Source organism: Salminus brasiliensis, chromosome 19 (assembly GCF_030463535.1).
Source record: "Salminus brasiliensis chromosome 19, fSalBra1.hap2, whole genome shotgun sequence".
NCBI classification, from domain to species: domain Eukaryota; kingdom Metazoa; phylum Chordata; class Actinopteri; order Characiformes; family Bryconidae; genus Salminus; species Salminus brasiliensis.
The window spans coordinates 14,372,456-14,394,845 of NC_132896.1; the positions used below are offsets into that span (position 1 = coordinate 14,372,456).

The window sequence follows — 22,390 nt, forward strand, 5'->3', positions numbered from 1 at the left end:
AAAGCTAGTACAGTAATTCATGTGAAATGACCAAGAACTGTTCTGATTACTGCTAATGTGTGACACTGACCATGTGAATGTCAGATGCTTTTTTGAGTCCTGTCTCTTCCATTAAAGCTCGTGTTCAGGATAATTCTACTCATCAGAAACTTTTGCACAGCTTGAGTGCACACTGGCATTAAAGCACAGGGGATAAATACTTAATACTAGGAAAATCTGAAACTTACATTAACAAGCCGTTTAAATATAAACTGTATTCAAATAAAAAGGAGTGCAAAATGTTCTGAAATACATAGATATACCTCAAATGCTAAGCCTCTAATCCAGATCTTCTGATAACTGAGTTCTTACTTCCTTAATAATCAGTTAAATATGATTTTAGCATCATCAATAGCCTAATATGCCCTCTCTCTTGTCCTTCTCTCTCTTTTTCTCTCTATCATTCTCTCCGCCCTCTGTTTTTCTTCTCTCTGCAGTCTCTGTGGGTTATGAGTACGAGACGTGTCCTAGCCTGGTGTTGTGGGAGAAGAGGACAGCGGTACTTCAAGGATATGAACTGGAGCCCTCTAACCTTGGAGGATGGTCTCTGGACAAACACCACATCCTCAACCTGCGCAGTGGTACGGCCACATTTCTATCACACGCACTCTCTCTCTCTCTCTCTCTCTCTCTCTCTTACACACACACAGCTGGGAGTATTCAAACAATGTTTAATAATGTCTATCATGTATTCTCTCCTGTTGCCAGTACCTCTAGGTAGTGCTTGTCTAAAGCCTGTGATGGGAGCCGCTAAACGCTCTCACTTGTTTTGATTTCAGTCACTATAAATGTAGATTTAACATTGACACTGAGTGACATTGCTCAATTTCTAACTGCTATTAGAGCAGCCTGAGCGCAGCAGCAGAAGGTCACTCACCTCGCCTGCCCTGGGAGAGGTCTGCAGTATATTGAGTTGATGTAATGTGAAGCCTGGATGCTTTTTGTGGAGAGCCGATCAATAACATAACGTAATAGCCCCACGGTGCGGCTGGAGCGGTCGAAAACACAAAGCTTATAAACGAGTCTTATAAACTGCTTTTACTGAGAATGACTTTTTGAAACGCTACTTTCTCCTTTTACATCCGAAAGTTTACGCTTTCTGTTTTCCGTCGCACGCCAGGCATCCTCCATAAAGGCAGCGGGGAGAACGTGTTTGTGTCCCAGCAGCCCCCAGTCATCACCAGCGTTATGGGTAATGGGCGTCGGCGGAGCATCTCCTGCCCGAGCTGTAACGGGCTGGCAGATGGAAATAAGCTGTTGGCACCAGTGGCGCTAGCAGCGGGCATTGATGGCAGCCTCTACGTTGGTGACCTGAATTTCGTGCGCAGGGTGTATCCATCCCTTAACACCACTCGCGTACTTGAGCTCAGGTAGGATTTTTATACCCCTCAGAAACGTGAAGTTCCTTACAATGAAGTTCTTACTTTCTGCCTGTCGACTGTATTGGCTGGAAATAACACTCTTGTTTTGGTTTTGTTTTTCTTCTTGTTATTTTTTTCTTTGCTCCAAAGAAATAAGGATTTCCGGCACAGGTGAGTTTTCTTTATCCACTGACTGTTAAGAGGAGGGCATGTCATGGAAAGCACCATGAATATTCCTTGCTTGTTGAAATGAGAGTCCGATGTAATATGTGAACATGTTAAAGTTTAAAAGAAAACACCATTCCCTCCATAGTCCACATAAGCTGCAAGAACAGCCCATCTTGAATTCACACTTGATATCATAGCCATGGTATTTGCGCTGCAGATAGTGGGGCTGAAGTCTCAGTTTTTGTTTTTGTTATAATCCCATTTTAATGTTTGGAACCGCTGTTTTCAGTCATATTACACCATTAGCAAAATGCTACAAAGCTGAAAAATAATTAGGATGCTTATCCAGAATAAAATTGTAAATGTTTGGAAAATGACTGAGAAAGCTGAATAGCATCAAAAAGTGATTTCTAATATTATGCTTCAAGGATGAGTAGCAAATCAGACAATTTGCCAAAAGTACTGCAAACAGAATGATCACATCTATGATTAATAAATATAAATAAAATTCGTAGCATTCCAAAATATCATTATTTTGAATAAAGCCTCTCAAATCTGACTTTGTGTAACATTTCAGTATTAATATGACACACACTTCCAAATGTTCCAACCCAGACTGCTTTTTAGGTGGTGCACAGTACAGAGCAGCCAAGATAGATAATTTGCATATATTATACACATAAATCTGAAATTAGAAATAAACATTAAAAATTAACATACAAAAAAGTAATAATGCTCAGATCATCCATTGGACCTGGCTGTGGTGTTGACTCCTTCTCTTCATTATTTCCTGCAGCAACAATCCAACACATAAATACTTCCTAGCAGTGGACCCGGTGACCGGAGCTCTGTTCATTTCGGACACAAACTCTCGGAGGATCTACCGCGTGCGTTCACTCACTGGAGGGCGGCTGCTGGCTGACAATGCGGAGGTGGTGGCAGGCACAGGAGAGCAGTGTCTGCCCTTTGATGAGCGCTGTGGGGATGGAGGGAAAGCTGTGGAGGCCACTCTTATGAGCCCAAAAGGTGAAAAGAACAGAACAGAATAGAAGAGAAAAAGAAAAGACCAGGACCATAAAACCATAAAAAAACAGGCAAAGTCTATGGTTACTTGCTGGGATATCAAAAGCTATGATCTCACTCATTAGTTAGTGCATGCTTAAGCTTCACAGCTCTCTCTCGCACTTATAGAACACTAGAGCAGCCTGGCAGAGGTGATAATACATTTCTCCTGGCTGTCTTTACATCTCTCTCCCTTTGTAGCAGTGACACCTAACATGGATAAAAAGAGCCTTATCCTCCAGCTGCTTCCACAATCAAAGAGAACATTCAACCTTAAGCTATTAATTAATTTCGAGGCGTACTGTTGGGAATCAAAGTCTCCGGCCTCAGTCAATGGAGCCTCTTGGTATTATATTTTTTTTCTCTCCCTTTATTACGAGCTAATGTGAAAGCAGACGCAGGCTTCAGACGGTACGGTGTGAAGCTGTATGCTACCACTGGGAGTTGTATGAAAACAAAAAAAGAGACTTTGTAGAAGATAAAGCAGGTTACCTGTCAAGTTTCATTATTTTACAGGTTACATTTTAGTCTCATTTTCCATGGTCAGTTGGTTATGAAATATTCTTAATGGCAAAATGATGCTACACTAAATTCCTGTTAGTTCAAACAGTTTAATAAACACCCAGTGAATTAATGCAGTCCATCAAAGCAGAGTGCGTAAAAACCGTGGATATAAAATTATACATAATTGATTTTTCTTTCCATTGTAGTCAGGCTGTAAATAAAAAGTAGGTCCTACTGATAATGATAGATGGTGAATGCCTATTAATTCAGACACGACTAAAAATCGAGCACTGTCCGTTAAAGCCTGAAGATACATAATACTAAGACCAAATACTGAAACTGCAAAGATATGAATCACAGATTATATAAATAAATAGATTTATAGCGAAAGCTTGTGATGGATTATAAAAAAAAAAAAGAGCTTGACACCAAACTGTCAGGAATGTCACACTGTCACATTTCTCTGTCACTGACATGGAATCAGTGGTGGAGAGAATAGAGCGGGTGGCAGACTACAGAGGCCTGATTCCTAACTCCCAGATGACTATGTGCAGCGAGGCATCAGTGGAGACACTCCAGTGTCTAGTGCCCTGTGTCTGCTCACTCTCTGTCTGTCTATCAGCTCACACACACAGAGCTGCAGGAAAGCACCTCCATGCATCACACTCCTACACAGGTCCATCGATTTGTTTACATCTGGCTGTATCTTAAAGCTATTCCGGTCCACTTTATCTTCTGCCCCAGATGCCAGCTGATGTGCTGAGATGAAGATGACGTTTGATTGATGTGTTTAAACATAGAGGTTGTTACTAGATTTTCAGATGCGCACCCAGCAAACGCTGCAATGCAGACGAACCATAAATGACCTGTCTGCAGACCTGCCTGTCTGTCTGAACAGCACATCTCAAGTGTAGCTCATAACTTCCAAATAGCATCAAAGCTGATGGCGCATCTTTCTCTCTTTCTCTGTCACTTTCTCAGGTATTGCTGTGGACAAGAATGGGCTGATGTACTTTGTGGATGCCACCATGATCAGGAAAGTGGACCAGAATGGCATTATCTCCACCCTGCTGGGGGCTAATGACCTCACGGCAGTACGGCCACTCAGCTGTGACACCAGCATGGACGTCAGCCAGGTGAGCACAGCCAGGGACGCCCGGCTCATACACACTTATGGAGCTGCACGCTTACATAAGAAGTGCAAAGTGAAAGTGGCTCACGGAAGCCTCTCAGTAATTAACTGTCTTTCAGCTCCTGAGGTCTGAGCTGAAAATGCAATGCATCACTTCAGACTGTTAACCAGAAGGCAGCTCAGTAGAAGCGCTCAGCTGTAAAGCCTTCAACTAGGAGTGGAAATATACTGTATTTCATCAGGGCATTTCACCAGGCCTATTCAATTACCTATTCAAACGGGACATCTTTTAAAACTGGCCCTGGTTGGTCGGTATACACTTCTTTCATACCGCTCAAAATATTAGGATAGAGAAGCTGGTTAGCATTAGCTTAGTTAGCATCATTCTTTTTACCACAGAACACTTGTGATTCTGGCTGACAGAAACCCAATTTATAAGCGTTTAGTTGGATGGACAGGCTCAAATCACACATTTAGAGGATTAAGCCTCATATCTGAAAGTCTAATAAATGGTCTAAGGAGCACATTGCGTAAACTGGTTCATCCAGGCTTGCTGTCCCTTTTAATTAATCATCAGTCTGTGAGTAGATTTCAGCGTGTACATCTGGCGATCTTTGGAACTTAGTGGTCAGATTCCTAACTAGAACCTCTGAATCCTTTTCCGCTCCAGGTGCGCTTGGAATGGCCTACTGACCTGGCCGTGAACCCCATGGATAACTCACTCTATGTGCTGGAGAACAACGTCATCCTGCGCATCACCGAGAACCACCAGGTGAGCATTGTAGCAGGGCGGCCTATGCACTGCCAGGTGCCTGGCATCGACTACTCCCTCAGCAAGTTGGCCATTCACTCGGCCCTGGAGAGTGCCACGGCCATCGCCATCTCACACACTGGGGTGCTGTACATCGCCGAGACGGACGAGAAGAAGATCAACCGTGTGCGGCAGGTCAGCGCCAACGGCGAAATCTCGCTGCTGGCTGGCGCGGCCTCTGAGTGCGACTGCAAGAACGATGTCAACTGCAACTGCTTCTCAGGTGATGAGGGCTACGCCACAGATGCCAGCCTCAACTCACCCACCTCACTGGCTGTCTCGCCTGATGGTACACTATTCATCGCTGACCTCAACAATATCCGCATCCGCGCCGTGCGCAGCAACCGCCCAGCCATGAACGCAGTTGGACGCTATGAGGTGGCGTCACCACGAGAACAGGAGCTGTACGTATTCAGTGAGGAGGGACTACACCTGCAAACCCTCAGCCTGGTCAGCGGAATGCCCCTGTACAACTTCACCTATGGGCCCGATGGAGAACTGGCTGCGGCTGTGGACAATTGCAACAACACGCTGAGGGTGAAGAGGGAGGGGGCGGGGCAGGGTGGAGCTGGCCTGCTCAGGCTGCTCCTGCTGCCTGAGAACCAGGTGGTCACTTTGGGGCTGGACCCATCAGGCAGCCTGCGCTCAGTCTCTGCTCTCAACAGGGAGATTGTGCAGCTCAGCTACAGCGGAGGCACCGGCCTGCTGGCCAGCAAGGCGGATGAGACGGGCTGGACCACGTTTTACGAGTGAGTTTGTGCATGTGTGGTTGTGCGTGTTTGATGACAGAGTCGTTTTGTTAAAGTGATGAAAACAATGATTCGTTTTAGCACCACACCCCTAAAGGGGTCACAATAAGCATAGATAGCGTATCTAAAATCAGTAGAATAAAAAAGAAACTGTGAAACTATGAAAAATCCCTACCCCCAAACCTCAAAGTGAAAACACTGCAAAAACGTCACACTGTCTCCATCTGCTGTCTGCCTGTGGTACTGCACCCTCCACAGAGCTCCACGGGGAGACGTGTTTCCTCCACTGGCACAGACATCAGTCAGACTGAGGCAGATCTGTGGCAGGCTCTAAACATGGTCCCCAATGGAATGCTACAAAGAGAAAAGGTGGGGGGTGGGGTAAAAGAGAGGGGGTGAGAGTGTGCCAGGGATGCCACCGAGCCAATATGGAGACAGTCACCATAGGACATGTCTGCTGATCTTTTGATCTTTGTTATTACCCGTGAAGATTTAACATTCTGACCACACACTAGCAACAGACGCCCGCTCTTTCCTGCCAGGATACTCCCACACTCGCGCTGTGCCTGTTGTGCGTTTGAAGTTGAAAATCAGGCAGACAGCAGTTTGAAGTGATTCATTTGAATCAACCACACCCTCTTGATCAAAGATTACAGTCATTGAAATGTACCTAATTGTGATTCTGGGTGTTCCTTTTGTCATTAATGAGATTTGGTGTGAAGTGTTAACTGGCTGTTGTGTTATCTACAGGTATGACAGTGAGGGAAGACTCACCAATGTCACTTATCCGACCGGGATGGTGACCAGTCTGCACAGAGAGATTGAGAAATCCATTAACATTGATATTGAGAGCTCCAACAGAGATGACGATGTCACTGTCATCACCAACCTTTCATCAGTGGAGGCTTCATATACTGTGGTGCAAGGTGTGTGTGCTACGAGTATAACAAGCCATACCTTACCTAACAGTTCTTAAAATACATATGTATGTATTTGTCATATCAAAAATACTGTACATGCATGGACTTCACTTTCTTCTGTGTGCTAAATTGCAGGTTTAGTCCCAACATATAGTTTTCCTTTGCTGAATGTGCTGAATGTTTACAACAGTATATCATAAACAGAATATTAACAGTATTATTTCATAGTGCCATGCATTATGTCAGTTGTACCCAACAAACAGAAATTGTCCAAAATGACTTATAAATTCTCATTACATAAATTTGGTCTTCAGACATAAACAGAGCATTCTGTGTATAAGCAATCCCATTAAGTGCTTTTACAATACTGATGGGAAAGTTTTATTGCTTAATTCCAGCCAGCAATAGTAATCTTGTATCAGACATTGAACCGGAGAAATATTTATCTATGGGGGTTTTACATATAATCTTCTCCTCCCTTCTTGTTTTGCATGTTTGTCAAAAAGCCTGTTTGTGTAAAAGTAGGTAGTTCTTGGCCACACTAAGCTATACACAGAACCCTTAAAAACCAAAAAAAAAAAAAAAAACACAATGAAAATAGACGGAAAACTAAATAAAAAACTGCTTACATAATTCCACACCATTCCTCTGACATTAAATTATGCATGCATTAATAATAGTCTATATTTTTAAATCATTATTAGCTCAAAGACACACAAAGCAAAATGCTGACACTGTTTTCCTCTGTCCCAAATGTGAGCAAAAATATAAATGTACAGTGCATTCAGAGCTGCAGACGCAGCAGTCTGTCTGCTGTCCCCCATGCCTCGTGCTCAGTCGTGGCCTCGCTATGCTGAATGTGATTGGGATGAAATTCATTGCCTTGCTGCTAGTAAATCCTCACTGTCTCCCCAACTCCCTAAGCCACGAGCCCCATGCTCCCAGAGCTTGTTTCACCTGTTTAGGAAAAACTCTGTGTGTGTAGGTGAGAGATGGGGGGTTGTGGGTAAACGTGAAAAGGGAGACAAAGAGAGAATGGAAGCGTGACAGCTAAAGGAAGTCAATGTCTGATTGGGCCTTCTCCCCTGATTCGGTACAGCAGATGAGACAAAACTTCAAGTCAGCTAGCACACATCACAGGAGCCTAGAGACAGAAAGGTCTGGAAGTTTAATTAAGGATGTAGCCCAGGAGTGCAATAAATGTGGAAAACCTTTTGGCTACCTGCAGGTGAAAGTCATTTAAATCTCCAGACTCTACCTGCTCAGCTTCTGTTCAATCAGATCGCCCTTAAAACCTCCACTTCTCTCTCTCACACATTACTGCATAGCACACTAAAAGAGATAAAAGAGCACCACTATGCTTCCTTAAAAGCTTTCGGTCTATTGGTCCATATAATACACCATGTCCAATTGGAGTGCAGTGGAGAATTTCTGACAGCTGACATGAATCTCCTTTATCGATAGTAATTCTTTTATGGTGGCTGGGTGTTCTACAGGAGGGTATGCTATATGGCATCACTATGAGTCAAAGAGTTTTAGAGGCACCATAGAACATCTCTGGAAGCAGAGTGGTGCTGTTGTTATCTTCAGTCATAACACTGTTGGCAGCACACCATGCTGTTGAGATGAGTCATCCATGCGGATGTAAACAATTTCAGGCCTTTTTGTGTATCATTCTTATTCCTTTGTTCAGAAATGAAAGGCTTAACTGATCAACTGAATGATTAATCTTTGGTTCTTTGTCGCCCTCTGCAGACCAAGTACGGAACAGCTACCAGCTGTGCAACAACGGCACTCTGAGAGTGATGTACGCCAACGGGATGGGCATCAGCTACCACACAGAGCCTCACATTCTGGCCGGGTCGGTGAGCCCCACAATCGGCCGCAGAAACATCACCCTGCCCACTGATAATGGCCTAAACTCCATAGAGTGGCGACTACGAAAGGAACTGATCAAGGGCAAAGTCACCATATTCGGCAGGAAACTAAGGGTGAGTGAAGATGATCTTGCTTGGCTTTTGAATCATGCATTTCCAATTACTTCAAGCATCAAGCTTTCTTAAGTGACGTCTGTGTTAACTGTTGTCTGTGCTGTGCACAAATTCTAACCACTGTATAAATAATTGACACGATTTATGTCAAGAAGTTAAAGCAGTAGCCACTGCCACTAACATGCCTGTCCTTCTCAGGCCCACGGACGCAACCTGCTCTCCATCGACTTCGACAGAAACACGCGGACGGAGAAGATTTACGATGACCATAGAAAGTTCACCCTAAGGATCACGTATGATGCCCAGGGCAGGCCTGCCATCTGGCAGCCTAGTAGCAGCCTGGCCGTGGTCAACGTGTCCTACTCCACCACAGGCCAGCTGGTGGGCTTGCACCGTGGCAGCATGAGCGAAAGGACCGAGTTTGACCCACAAGGCCGCATCCTTTCCCGCTCCTTTGTTGATGGCAAAGTATGGAGCTATAGCTACTTAGATAAGGTATGATTTTTTTTGCCCTTGTAAGCTTCGTATCCTGTGTATTAGGTGAAGACTGGATGTCCCAATCCCAAATTGCCTTCTGAGCCAGTTAATGCATTTTTTAAGGCTGAATTTCATCTCATACCCTGATCAAATTGCCATGCACTCTAACAGGTAACATACATGTAAATTAAACCTCAGTTATAGACAAGAGACAGGGGTATGTTGCTTGTTAGAGCAAGTTAAATATAAAAGTGGTGTTTTACTCTTTTACTTTTAATGTACTTCAAGTTTGATATTCCTTTTTCTTGATGCCATGACAGCTAATACTAACAAACAGATGTGTTGCAAGCTATTGAGAATAACAATTAAATAAGCTTGATTTGTTGATGACAGCCTTCAGCTTGTTAGAATTAATCAAATAAATTATGATGGCGGTGTGATCTTGCAATCATTATAAATGCATTGTTACTGATGTGTGATAAAGTCTCCTACGGCAAATAATCGATATTTCAGGGAGTGTTCTGAAGTGTGAAAGTGTGAATAAAGCAGTGTGTTAAAAGAGTGGTGCACTCTACTATTCTTTAAATAAATGCAATTATAAAACATAGATGACAATTCTAAACAAAAATGCAGTAGATAAGAGTTCTAATAATAATGTTTTGTCTTCTCTCTTTCTCCCTGTGCAGTCCATGGTGCTGCTACTGCAGAGTCAGAGGCAATACATCTTTGAGTTTGACTCATCTGATCGCATCACTGCAGTCACAATGCCCAGCGTGGCCCGGCATACCATGTTTACTCACGTCTCCATCGGCTACATCCGAAACACCTACAACCCCCCTGAAAGCAATGCCTCCATCATCTATGACTTTAGTGAGGATGGCCGCCCACAGGCCACGTACTTTCTGGGTACAGGGCGCCGTGTCCTCTACAAGTACGGCAAGCTAGCCAAGCTTTCAGAGATATTGTACGACAGCACAGCCGTCACCTTTGGCTATGACGAGACTGCCGGCGTGCTCAAGATGGTCAATCTACAGAGTGGAGGCTTCTCTTGTACGATAAGGTACCGTAAGATGGGCCCCCTAGTGGACAAACAGATCTACCGCTTCTCTGAGGAAGGAATGGTCAACGCCCGATTCGACTACACCTACCATGACAACAGTTTCCGCATAGCCAGCATGAAGCCGGTGATCAGCGAGACCCCTTTGCCTGTGGATCTGTACCGCTATGACGAAATCTCAGGCAAGGTGGAGCACTTTGGGAAGTTCGGGGTCATCTATTACGACATCAATCAGATCATCACCACAGCCGTGATGACGCTCAGCAAGCATTTTGATGCTCACGGACGCATCAAGGAGGTGCAGTATGAGATCTTCCGCTCACTCATGTACTGGATGACAGTGCAGTACGATAACATGGGTCGGGTGATCAAGCGGGAGCTGAAGATCGGCCCCTACGCCAACACCACGCAGTACCGCTACGAGTATGATGGTGATGGGCAGCTCAGTGGTGTCAAAGTGAATGACTGGTCCACGTGGCGCTACAGCTACGACCTCAACGGCAACCTGCACCTGTTGAACCCCGGCAACAGTGCCCGGCTCATGCCACTGCGCTACGACCTGCGTGACCGCATCACGCGGCTGGGCGATGTGCAGTACCGCCTGGACGAGGATGGTTTTCTCAGCCAGAGGGGCTCAGACATTTTTGACTACAACTCCAAAGGCCAGCTGGTGCGGGCGTACAGCCGAGTTGCCGGAGGTTGGAGCGTGCAGTACCGCTACGACGGCCTGGGCCGGAGGGTCTCCACCAAGAACAGCCTGGGCCAGCACCTGCAGTTCTTCTACGCTGACCTAAACAACCCAGCGCGGGTCACGCACGTGTTCAACCACTCCAGCTCAGAGATTACCTCGCTATACTATGACCTGCAGGGCCATCTGTTCGCCATGGAGGTGAGCAGTGGGGAGGAATATTACATTGCCTCGGACAACACGGGCACTCCACTGGCCGTCTTCAGCAGCAATGGGCAGATGATCAAGCAGGTGCAGTACACGGCATACGGGGAGGTGTACCACGATTCCAACCCTGAGTTCCAGCTGGTTGTCGGCTTCCACGGCGGGCTCTACGATTCGCTGACCAAGCTAGTGCACTTTACACAGAGAGACTATGATGTATTAGCTGCCAGATGGACATCGCCAGACTACACAATGTGGCAGAAAATCGGCAAGGACCTGGCACCATTTAACTTGTACATGTTCAAGAACAATAATCCTCTAAGTGACATGCTGGACGTCAAGAATTATGTGACAGGTAAGTGCTAAATGAAACTTTCATTGATTGCTTTCATTTGTTCAGAAAAAGAAAATCTACTTTCGGCATCCATGAATGCTCTAAACCTATGTTTTCCTTTGCTCAGATGTGAAGAGTTGGCTGGTAATGTTTGGCTTCCAGCTTAGTAACATCATCCCTGGTTTCCCCAAACACACACTGTACTTTGTGGATCCACCATATGAGCTACTTGCAATCCAGGAGTGTGAAAACGGCCAGGTAAATACCCACTTAGTGAAACGTATTCATCATTCATAATATTGTTGAAATCCAGCATTAAGTGTTTTCTGTTCCTTACAGCTGATGACTGGAGTTCAGCAGGAGGCAGAAAGGCACAACCAGGCCTTTATGGCCCTGGAAGGTCAGCTGCTCAACAAGGAGCGGCGAGCCAAACGGGATAAACCAGGCCACTGGTTTGGCACCAGCACCCCCATCATTGGCCGCGGAGTGATGTTTGCTGTGAAGGAGGGTCGTGTGGTAACGGGCGTCTCCAGCATGGCCAGCGACGACAGCAGAAAGGTGGCCCTGGTGCTCAACAATGCCATCTACCTGGAGGGCACACATTACATGCAGGACGGCCACGACTGCCACTTCTTCGTGAAGATCGGCTCAGCTGACAGTGACCTGCTGGCATTAGGTCTCACCAACGGGCGCAAAGCACTGGACAACAGCATCAACGTGACGGTGAGTGGCCGTTCAAGGCGAGGCGTCACCGTGGAGTTCCGGGCGCCGGCGTTGTCCCTGAGCATTCGCTATGGGCTAGCAGCGGACGTTCTGGACGAGGAGCGAGGCCGCCTGCTAGAGCTGGCCAGGCAGCGGGCATTGGCGGGTGCGTGGCTAAGAGAGCAGCAGAGTGCGCGGGACGGGAAAGAAGGTAGCCGTCTGTGGACTGAGGGCGAGAGGCAGCAGCTGCTCTCCACAGGGAAAGTGCAGGGCTATGATGGGTACTACGTGCTACCCGTGGAGCAATACCCCGAACTGGCGGACAGCAGCACCAACATCCAGTTTCTGAGACAGAACGAAATGGGGAAGAGGTAACAGAACAATGGCCCCTCACTTTCCTTACACTTTTATCTGGATTTTCTGTCCCTCTCACTCTCTTTCTCTCTCCCTACTACCGCTGATCTTGTCTGTCCTGTATCTCCTTTACCCATGGAGAATAAATGAACTTATGGGGTAACTCTCTGAACGCTGCAGGGACTTTTAAAAAGAACATTAATAATACTGCCACTGGCAAAAAATAACCATTTCAAAGAACTCGTCTTTGTTTTTGAACAACAGACTTGAAAAAGCACTGAGAAACTGCAAACAGAACAGAACAGCTGTTGCTAAAATCTGAAAAATCCCCTTTTTAAAAAAGAATAGCTATTTTTCACCCATATTTTTTGGGTTCTGAGAGGATGTTGGTGCCAGATGGTACCTTATGTTCCTGTGTGATCCAGATTGAAAGAGGAGAGAGCTTTCTCAAACTGTTACAGAGGCCCAGACAAAACATCAGAACTAAGCTACAACATCCGCAAGGTGGAATATCAGTCTCAGGCCTCACCTTCTCAACAACAGGACTGTCCACACCTGCTGCTGTGGCAGCAGGTCCCATCCACCACAAACTGCTGTAAGGTCCTTGAGAAAACAGAACTCCCACAAAGGAAAGCATTTTTCAAAAAAACTACAAAAATTATGGCTATATTTGCGTAAAATCAATGTCAAACATAGTTTTGTTTTATCACTGAAAGACTAGAACATTATCTACGTGGTGTCAGATTACACTGAAGTTCAGGGTGGGCTTAGATGCGATAGTTTTGTATGTCTCAGTTGACGTAGAATTGTGAGACTCTCACCAGGGCACTTCTGTACAGATACATCGGGGAAAAAAGGAAAAACAATAACTCATGCTATCAAGATTAAAGGTTACTAGTATCAGAAACTATTTATTTTTCTTTTATGCTTGTTTTTTTATTTATTTATTCTTCTTATTATTATTATTAGTAGTACTCTATGACAATCATGAAGGAGTCACCATTCTTAGCTAAGAAAACACTGGTGGAGTATTTTCTTTTTGTATAATATGTAAGAAATGTTCATTAAGTTTTTATATTAATTTTGATTTGCTTCAGCAAATTATAGTCATAGACAAAAATAATTTATGTAAAGTGTTTTAAAATGGTTTATACTTTAAATAAAGTTTAAAACTGTGAAACTTGTTTTTCGAAATATATCTGTATGTACAGTGTATAGATTTACCTTTATGCAGCACAGTAGAATATTGTTCATAATATCAAGTTTTATATTTCTAACAAAAGGTGGCTTGTAATGTGCAAACCTATAGCTGGTATAACGACACTAGGATTTTGTGACACTCAAATATCCCAGATAAACAATATTGATCCCCAGTTTGATGTTTTGTTTGTTTAGTTTTGTTTTTATGCAGATAAAATTGCTGTACTAGAACCCAAAACCGTAGAAATGGATTCTATCCACTGTGAAGAGACTCATTATGGATGTCATTATGTACCAAATCAGTATTGAGGGATTCTTACACTTAAGCAAGACTCTTCTGAGACCTTATCAATAAAAAGTTTACTTCATGTGAGTTTCATTTGTTTGTTGCATTTATACTATGCAGTAACCGTCACTGACTGTAAATTCACAGTTTACTTTCATTACTACACCCCTGTATGGCATACACTACATGGGCAAAAGTATTGGGCCACCTACAGGAGCTTTAATGACATCCCGTTTTAAATCCATAGGCATTCGTATAGAGTTGGTCCCCCTTTGCAGCTCTAACAGAAGCATGCAGGATTTCAGTGACCAGGCAGGCTGCATGGCTAGGTGATTCATTTTACACACCTGTGAACTGAAGGAAACACCGTAGTGTATCTGCAGTGCCACGTCAGTCTAGATCAATCAAGTGTAGCCTACAAAAGAATCTGAATTAAGTATCCAAATGCACAATAATGTAGAATTGGGTAATAAAAATCAGTGGCACTTCTAGCTTGTACGGTGCCTTAGCTTTTGGCAACTGCCCATGTCGTCAACCGTAAATGGTGGTGATCCTAAATGATGGTCATCTGTGCTGATTTTGTTTTAATCAATTACTGTAGAAAAACATGAACGCCGTGGTCCCATTCACTTATGTTCTATAGAAATGAAGCCAAAACTGTCTGCCATGTTGTCAAGTTTGCAACCAGAACCTGCGTAGTAGAGAACAGAGACAAAGCCACTCGCCTACTCTTCTAATACCCACCCCCTTCTCCCGGACCAAGCTTGTCTCAGACCACCTTTACTGAGTGTACAGCACAGCCTAATGGACCAGAAGCCAAGCGGGTTTACCGACTGGTTACCCAGTTTGTCCAGTAAGTTATTACACTCTTATTGATATCGAGACAAACTGAAGCTACTACGATCTAGTTTAATCCGTGCTGTCAGCACCCACCGGAGATTAAAAAAAGAAAATATAGTTTTAAACAGTATTTGGAGTTCAAATACTAGACAAGTCCAGACTGTCTAATTACACTAAGATTAGCTAGCTGGCTAACAACTAACTAGATCACTTTGGCCATTTTACATTAACTGAGGTAAGGAATCGACCTGGCCACTTAAACTATGTGCAGATGACAAAACCCTAAACAAAAACCATAATTTGGTTTGTACAAAGTGTGTGTTTACATCCGGACAGAAGGTCAACTAAACAAATTGCGTTTACACAATATTTACAAGACAATACTAGATTCCTAGAGACCCTATCTTTGTTTTGCCTCTAAATGAGTCTTTGCAAAGCATGTATTGAATGGGATCAATCTCACCGTTATAGTTTGATCAGTTCTTAGGATGGTAAATTTGTGTGGATTTGTATCATTGGATCGTCCAAGTTCAAAGTACCAGCTGAAAATTGTTGCTTGTGGTGTTTTTGGACCTCTTCCATCAGCCAACACAGCAATGAGTCCAAAAGGCAGGTTCATCCATGAAGACCCCAGTAGCAGGGCAATGAAAAACTGAGCTTAGCCTGTTTTGAATTCATTCTGAAAATGAGTGAAGCCTGGTTAGGGTTCAGGCCAGAAAAGGGTCTTAATGCCAGTTATTTTTTTTAATGTATTCTTTGTATTTGCATACATTTTCTTATATTTCTATAAATGTTTATTTCATGTCTGTATTATGATAAAACTAGATATTTGCTTGTGGGTTATAGACACCCTATAATACAGGATAATCTAGAAAGCTCAACGGTTACAATCACCCTGACCTTTTGGTTTTGTTGGCTGAAGCAGATCGGCCTTAAAATCGACCCAGATATCCTACAGTGTGGGCCAGACATTATATTTGAGGGAAAGTCATTTCTGTACACTCCTGTGTTACACAAAGACAGGTCATAAATTACTCTATAATTATTTGAGTACATTGCCAATTACTCAGCAGTATTCAGTATTAAATGACCAGCTGCATACTATATATATTACATAAGAATTACCATTGACACCACAGTGAGCTCCCAGCAGTCAACAAGACATAAAGAACTGACCACCAGGAGGCAGAAAAGATGGATTAGAAAGAAGATAAAAAGGCTCAAAGGAAAATGAATGAATGAAGTGGCAAGCAGACCGGAATTGTCAGCAGAGGTGGAGGATGAGCAAAGCAGTCAAGTCTGGTCCTGTTCCTCCAAATGTGGGAGACTGGGGCTGCAGCTCTACATATGGGTTCTACATAGTGGTTGATGGTGTGGACTGAGGAACCGCCTGAATAAAGTTTCTAGTTTTTTTCTGGTATTTGTGTGCTTATTTTTTTTTTACATGTTTTGAGGATGTAAAATAGCTTGTGCTGGCTTGTCTACATTTGAATATTTACATTTACATTTACGGCATTTAGCAGACGCTCTTATCCAGAGCGACTTACAAAGTACTTTGCTATTTAGCTTGTGAACTCAGTCCAATACAATGACTACAGCTGAATAGTTTTACAAGTGGGGAGACCATCAGGGCATGGATAGTAGTATTTATTTCACTAACATGTTAGCTAGTTAGTTCATTCCATAGAAAGACTGTAGCCACTGGGTTAATTCAGTGAGCTAGTTAGACTCTATTGAAATAGGGGAACACTTAGGCATAGCAGAGGTTAGCTATATGGTCAGTGGGAGACCTTCCTGAGCTGCCCATGTAGCCCAAACCTCAATCTGCCACTGATATGAATGAGTGTTTGAGAGGTGACCGCACGACACAGTTACAGCCCAATTTTGATCTTGTGATAGGATATGAGCAAAATAATTTGTGTACACACACACACCGATCAGCCATACCATTAAAAGCACCATTGCAATATTGCATAAGTCTACTTGCTGCAAAAACAAGACCTTACAAGGCATGGACATCACAAGACCTCTGAAGGTGTCCTTTGGTATCTGGCACCACAACATTTAGCAGCAGATTCTTAAAACCTTAGGCTGTGAGGATGCCTCCATGGACCACTTCATGAGCCTTGGGCAACTATCTGACAGTCCACTTTGGTACTTTTTACAGTGTTATTCACTATTTAATATTTAATATTAATGTATGTAAAAGCAGAAGTGAGATAATGCTAAGAATGTGCACATAGTAAAGCTTTATTAATCCTCTCTAATGTGGAACTAATTAAAACCTATGGGCAAAATTATTTGAAAATATAAAATATACCGTATAACTAATTTTAAACACACTTTATAAGTATATTTTAGGGTGTTTCTGATTAAAATGAAAATAAATATTTTAGTTTAGTTTAGCGATTTTCCCATTACTGGCACCACGAAGGACTTTTATTTTGAAAAAAGTTGTCTTTGTGGCAGGTGATAAGTCGATTTTGACTATTAATTTATTTATAATTATATATATATATATATATATATATATATATATATATATATATATATATATTTTTTTTTTTTTTTTTTTTTTTTTTTTTTTTTTTAATAAGGAGATCAGACTGTGGGATTGACAGACGAAGCTGTCCGGCTTCTACAGCAGCCATTGAGGTCATGCAAATAAGCTGCAACGTGGGGATGACGCAACGATACAGTATCGCTTGCTATTGGTCATTTGACGAAGCCACGCCTACTCGTTTGAATATGACAGTAAGGAAGAGAGAGGCACCCTAGAGACCTCCACTGGCTGTGGACTGGAGTCACAAACAAGCTCAGGATGGCGAGTGCAGGTAAATATGCTCTTCACACTCGAAGGAATTGAGTTTTCCAGCACAAGGCGAATCTTTCTGGAACCGTAAGGAAACAGGATCAGTGAACAGGTGTAAATACTGTTAGATCAGACAGTGACTGAGCTCTTTTCTGTATGTTCATTATGTGATAAACACGCCCGGTGTTCTGTCGAGGTGTGCTACCTGTCGAAATGTCCTACCTAGCGGCTCAGTTTTATGGGTTTTTATGTGACAGTTCTCTTTCTCTCGTGTGCTTCGTACAATCTGAGCTTACTGTTAATAATTGTTTGAGTGTTTCAAACGTGTAAAATGCGATTTCAATAAAAATGTATTTCTTATTCTTTTAATGCCTTTTACCTTATAACTACCCTGATATGGACATTAACGCTACCCAGATATCTCCCCTATACGTATGCTGGGGCTTTACCTATAAATATACACTGTGAAGAAATAAGATTTTTTTTTCTATTTAAACTGCAGTTCACACTTCTGAAACACTCAAGCAAATCTGAACAGTAAGGTCGGATTGTATGAAGCACATCTCGACAGAAGCCCCGGCTCCCTGTAGATGGATCATTTTGGTCAGACTGCAGCTAATGTGTTTAGCTCTCCTCCACCTGCTAAGATGTGATCCCTGGGGTTTTGTTAGTTGTGCCATGGCATAATCATGACTTGCATTTATTGCCAGTGCCTTAAACTACAAGCATAATTATTCCTGATGTTTCTGTATCAGATTGAGCGCTCTGGATATTAATATACTCTTAATATGGGTCAGCAATGGGGCTTTTGACTTTGAACAGGAGTCTTTTACTCCTGCCAGTTTTTAAAAAAACTAATTATTATACTTCCAATATGTGTATTATGTATATAACTTTGCTAAACTTTACAAAGCCTTGATAAAAGTTTGTACTGTTTGTGTACACCTTCCTTTTGATGTGATGGAGATAGATAGATACCTTATTGATAAATTTAGCAGCCAGTTAAAGAATACAGCACAGTAATACAATAATATGGGTGGTACGGTATTAAAAAAAGGTAGTCCAGGCACAGCAAAAAAAAACAAAAAAAACAAACAAAACAAAGAAATATATATATATATATATATATATATATATATATATATATATATATATATATATATATATTGTTGTTATTATTATTATTATTATTATTATAATGAGGCATGAATTAACTATTAAGTTATAAAATATAAGTTTTTAAATATTTACTATAAATAAATAAGACCTTAACCTATAGATAAATAACTTACTTACTACAATGAAAGGCAGTGCAGAAATAAAGAATAAAGAGTGAGTAATGTGCAAGAGGATCGGGTATCAGCAGATAAATGACAGTACTGAATAAACATGCGCAGATCACTTACCAGGTCTTGCTTTTCTTGCGTTAAATAATGAGAACTACATCATCTGAAGTAATCTATGATGCTATACAATTATTGCGTAGTCACGGCTGTATAGTATTTCTAACAAGCCCCTTTACTGAAAGCTTGCCTTTCCAGTTCCTCTGGTTCTGCGTGTAAACCCTGCTTGTAATCGTAACATCTAGGTGTTTGTATAACACACACTCTCCAGCCCAGTGTTCAGCATGAATCTGCACAAATCTTAAGGATTGTAACACTTGTGCAACATCATTCTAGATCAAATCTCCTACGGTGATCTGAAGGCCCTTATTGAGAAGGATAAAGGACTTGTGCTTGTGGATGTGCGCACCAAGGACGAAGTGGACAAAGGGCGCATCCCGGGCTCCATCCATATTCCAGGTGGGTAACAGATGCTGTGAACTGCAGTGTTGCTGCTGCACTCTTAAAGGTGATGCCCCAAAAGTATAAAAAAAAAACACACAGAAGAACCACTTTTGGTCCTCCCTTTTATTGGAAAAAAAGATTTGCTAATGTGAAGAACCTTCATGTAATCTAAATGTTATACACCAATTTAAATGTTCTTCCTAGAACCTTTTTTATTACATTGAGGGAATTTAAAACTCCTTGACAAATATGGTTCTCTAAAAAAATCATTCTTCTTTTTCTTTTTTCTTTTTTTTTTTTTCTTTTCGGCCGTCAGAAGTTGTTCTTCTGTGGTACTCTTTTGGCTCTTTTATTTTCCCAAATGTATTTACTTCAGGCAATTATCTTTTAGTTATCATGTTATGAATTGTTCCCTGTATTAATTTTTACTGTTTTCTGTTTTCTCCAGTAAGCGACGTAGAAATTGACTTCTCTCTGGATCAAGATGCATTCCAAAACAAATTCGGGGTGGCTAAACCCCCATTAGATGCCCCTAATCTGGTCTTCCACTGCCAGATGGGTCGGCGTGGTCAAGCTGCCACAGAGAAGGCCAGAAGCCTTGGGTTCCAAAGGTATGAACATACGTGCATTAGGAACCGTTTATGCCTGACCATTCAATGTCCATACGTTTACAGAAACCTGTATAAAACCATCCCACGTTTTTTTTGTTTGTTTGTTTGTTTGTTTCAAGAATAATATTCGGCCTGGTTATGATAATAATGTCTCTCTCTCTCTCTTTCTCCCTCAAGTGCCCGTAACTATGCTGGAGGTTACAAGGAATGGTCGGAGAAGGAAAGCAAATGATGGGCTCCTGCTCCAGCACACATACCACAGTCCAAGTCTCTTAGTTAGAAGCATTTCTGTGGGCCTTTGACAGAGTGCCTTTCAGGACTACTGGTCCTGTTCGTGTTTAGCGTTTTCAACAGGAGTTTGGGGATTTGCACTAAATGATTCTAAAATATGTACCCTACTGATTAAAAATGTACAAACTGTTAATGAGGTGTTAGGAACATTAGGAACATGGTCAATTAGGAATCACCACGAGTCACACCAAGCACATTTGACTCAATGCAGCAAATGCAGGCTGTTGCTTGAGCGAACAACAGGAGTCTGTGGTGCTGCATACAAAGCACACGTGACAAATCAGACAAATATATCATGGTAATATTATATATGCATAATTAAAGGGGAACCATCAAGGTTTCAGAATGTCTCCATAATCAACCATAATGATTCAGCAAAGCAAAGTCATTCAGAGTGGTTTGATATAAAGTGTAATCATACTGTCTCAGGCTAACAAGTCACAGATATGACTGAATAAAACAGTGCTATTTTATAGAATATGACTGTTATTTTACTATATATTTTAATAGACAATATCTATGTCTATCTAAGTTTTTTGTTGTTTTTTGTAAGCTAGCCCAGCGTTTTGTTTAAGACCTGGTGCTTTTCTGTTCCTCTGCGCACAAAAGAGGCGTCGATGAGGTTCGCCTGCTCATTACACACCATGAAGCTAGAAGACTCCAGAAAGGTGGACATTTACACTAACCTTTGTTGTTCTTTCAGGTAAAAACACTTTGTGCCCATATTTTGTTTAAAGATTGACGAAATTAAATGTCTGAGTTTTATTTTTTTAATGGCTTTGGCTGGTTTTTCACCAGTTCATGATGTGACCAAAGTCCAAAATGGCGTGAAGTAGCTATTTTCACTGGTTAGCTGTACTGGTTTAGTGTCACTGGCAACTAAGAATAATAATAAAAAAAAAAGTGCTACAACTCTACCTGGTGTCCTTTCACGTTTCTTCATGTCGTCGACACTGCTCAGTGTGCCGCTCTGGGTGGCGCCATTACTCCGTACCGCCTCCAGACTGAAGGCTGATCCGGCCAGGCGCAGAAAGGCTTACCGCCTGATCCAGCGACAGCTAGTAAGAGCAGTTTCAGCAGAGCACTGCCAATCCTCAAGATTACACACCGAAATATCAGTTTTACCTTTAAAGATTTTTCATTCATTCCACTACCAGATACACCACAGAGTGGGCTGCAGCAAGCTGGAAAAGCCCACCTACGTTTATCCGGCCGAGCTCAAGCAGATGATCCGCACGGCCTTTCCAGGGGACATATGTGACTATCAAGACCCCTGCCATGAAAATGTAGGCCGGTTAGATCTCCCTCTCTTTAGGCTGAATTAAGAACTAACGTTGGTGTGCATTATTTTTATGGACTGTGTTTCGTTTCAGGTGTTTTTTGTCACCATGGATGAGTTGAAAATGCTGGGCTTGACAGATGAGGGCTGAAGCTCCACGGCGGAGACCCGTCCAGATGTTTTCAACACGTCAAAACAAACGTTCAACGTTTTTCACATGTTCATTCTTGTCATTCTAAACCATTTATCTAATAAAGGAAACGTTGAAAAAAATTGTAAATTGCATATCAGCCTTTTTTTTTAATTAATTATTAAATAGCGGGTTAATTACTATTAGTAGTAATTTTTTAATTATTATTACGTGATTAAATAAGCAGGTTTATAGTTTACACTACTGTTTACACTAGTATCTGAATGTCTTTACTGCTGTAGCTACATAATCGAAGTGTTTCTGATTGTGGGACAAACTGCATCTACACGGAATTCCTTCGTGCCTGTAGTTCCTGGCCCGGTTGTATGTGGCGACTTCAAATCCCAGAATTCCAAATGAGACGTTAACGCGTTTATATTTTTGACTTAAGGTTAAATAGAAAACAACTATTCCTCATTTGAAATGTGGATTTTACAATAACGCTTACAGCTAAGCTGTGTTTTAATTTACACCGTTAATTTAATTAGACTGTAGCTCCAACGAGCTGGCGCCTGACCGGCTATTGGTTACAGTGGTGCCA

The 22,390-nt window shown here is 42.3% G+C and overlaps 2 protein-coding genes and 1 long non-coding RNA gene across 10 annotated transcripts in view; all 3 read left to right on the top strand.

Moving 5' to 3' along the window:
• Window positions 1–14,126, top strand: part of tenm2a (teneurin transmembrane protein 2a) — a 667,726-nt gene extending 653,600 nt beyond the window's left edge. For all 8 annotated transcript variants that reach the window (XM_072664035.1, XM_072664037.1, XM_072664038.1 and 5 more), the window contains 12 exons: window positions 477–620; window positions 1,160–1,409; window positions 1,551–1,571; window positions 2,365–2,594; window positions 4,116–4,270; window positions 4,937–5,826; window positions 6,577–6,752; window positions 8,502–8,737; window positions 8,936–9,232; window positions 9,901–11,518; window positions 11,625–11,755; window positions 11,837–14,126. In XM_072664035.1, the coding sequence (XP_072520136.1) occupies window positions 477–620; window positions 1,160–1,409; window positions 1,551–1,571; window positions 2,365–2,594; window positions 4,116–4,270; window positions 4,937–5,826; window positions 6,577–6,752; window positions 8,502–8,737; window positions 8,936–9,232; window positions 9,901–11,518; window positions 11,625–11,755; window positions 11,837–12,574 (4,886 nt within the window). In that variant the 3' untranslated portion in view covers window positions 12,575–14,126. The remainder of the gene's footprint in view (window positions 1–476; window positions 621–1,159; window positions 1,410–1,550; window positions 1,572–2,364; window positions 2,595–4,115; window positions 4,271–4,936; window positions 5,827–6,576; window positions 6,753–8,501; window positions 8,738–8,935; window positions 9,233–9,900; window positions 11,519–11,624; window positions 11,756–11,836) is intronic.
• A 3,517-nt stretch (window positions 14,127–17,643) lies between these two features.
• Window positions 17,644–21,297, top strand: tstd1 (thiosulfate sulfurtransferase like domain containing 1). Its single transcript, XM_072664049.1, has 4 exons — window positions 17,644–17,713; window positions 19,371–19,493; window positions 19,927–20,089; window positions 20,267–21,297. Exons 1-4 carry the CDS (start codon window positions 17,701–17,703, stop codon window positions 20,319–20,321), a joined length of 354 nt encoding a protein of 117 aa, XP_072520150.1. The 5' UTR covers window positions 17,644–17,700; the 3' UTR covers window positions 20,322–21,297.
• An 82-nt stretch (window positions 21,298–21,379) lies between these two features.
• LOC140541425 (uncharacterized) lies at window positions 21,380–21,894 on the top strand. Its single transcript, XR_011977924.1, has 3 exons — window positions 21,380–21,441; window positions 21,538–21,666; window positions 21,754–21,894. It is a non-coding gene; the product is annotated as an uncharacterized lncRNA (long non-coding RNA).
• Window positions 21,895–22,390: the final 496 nt, after the last annotated feature.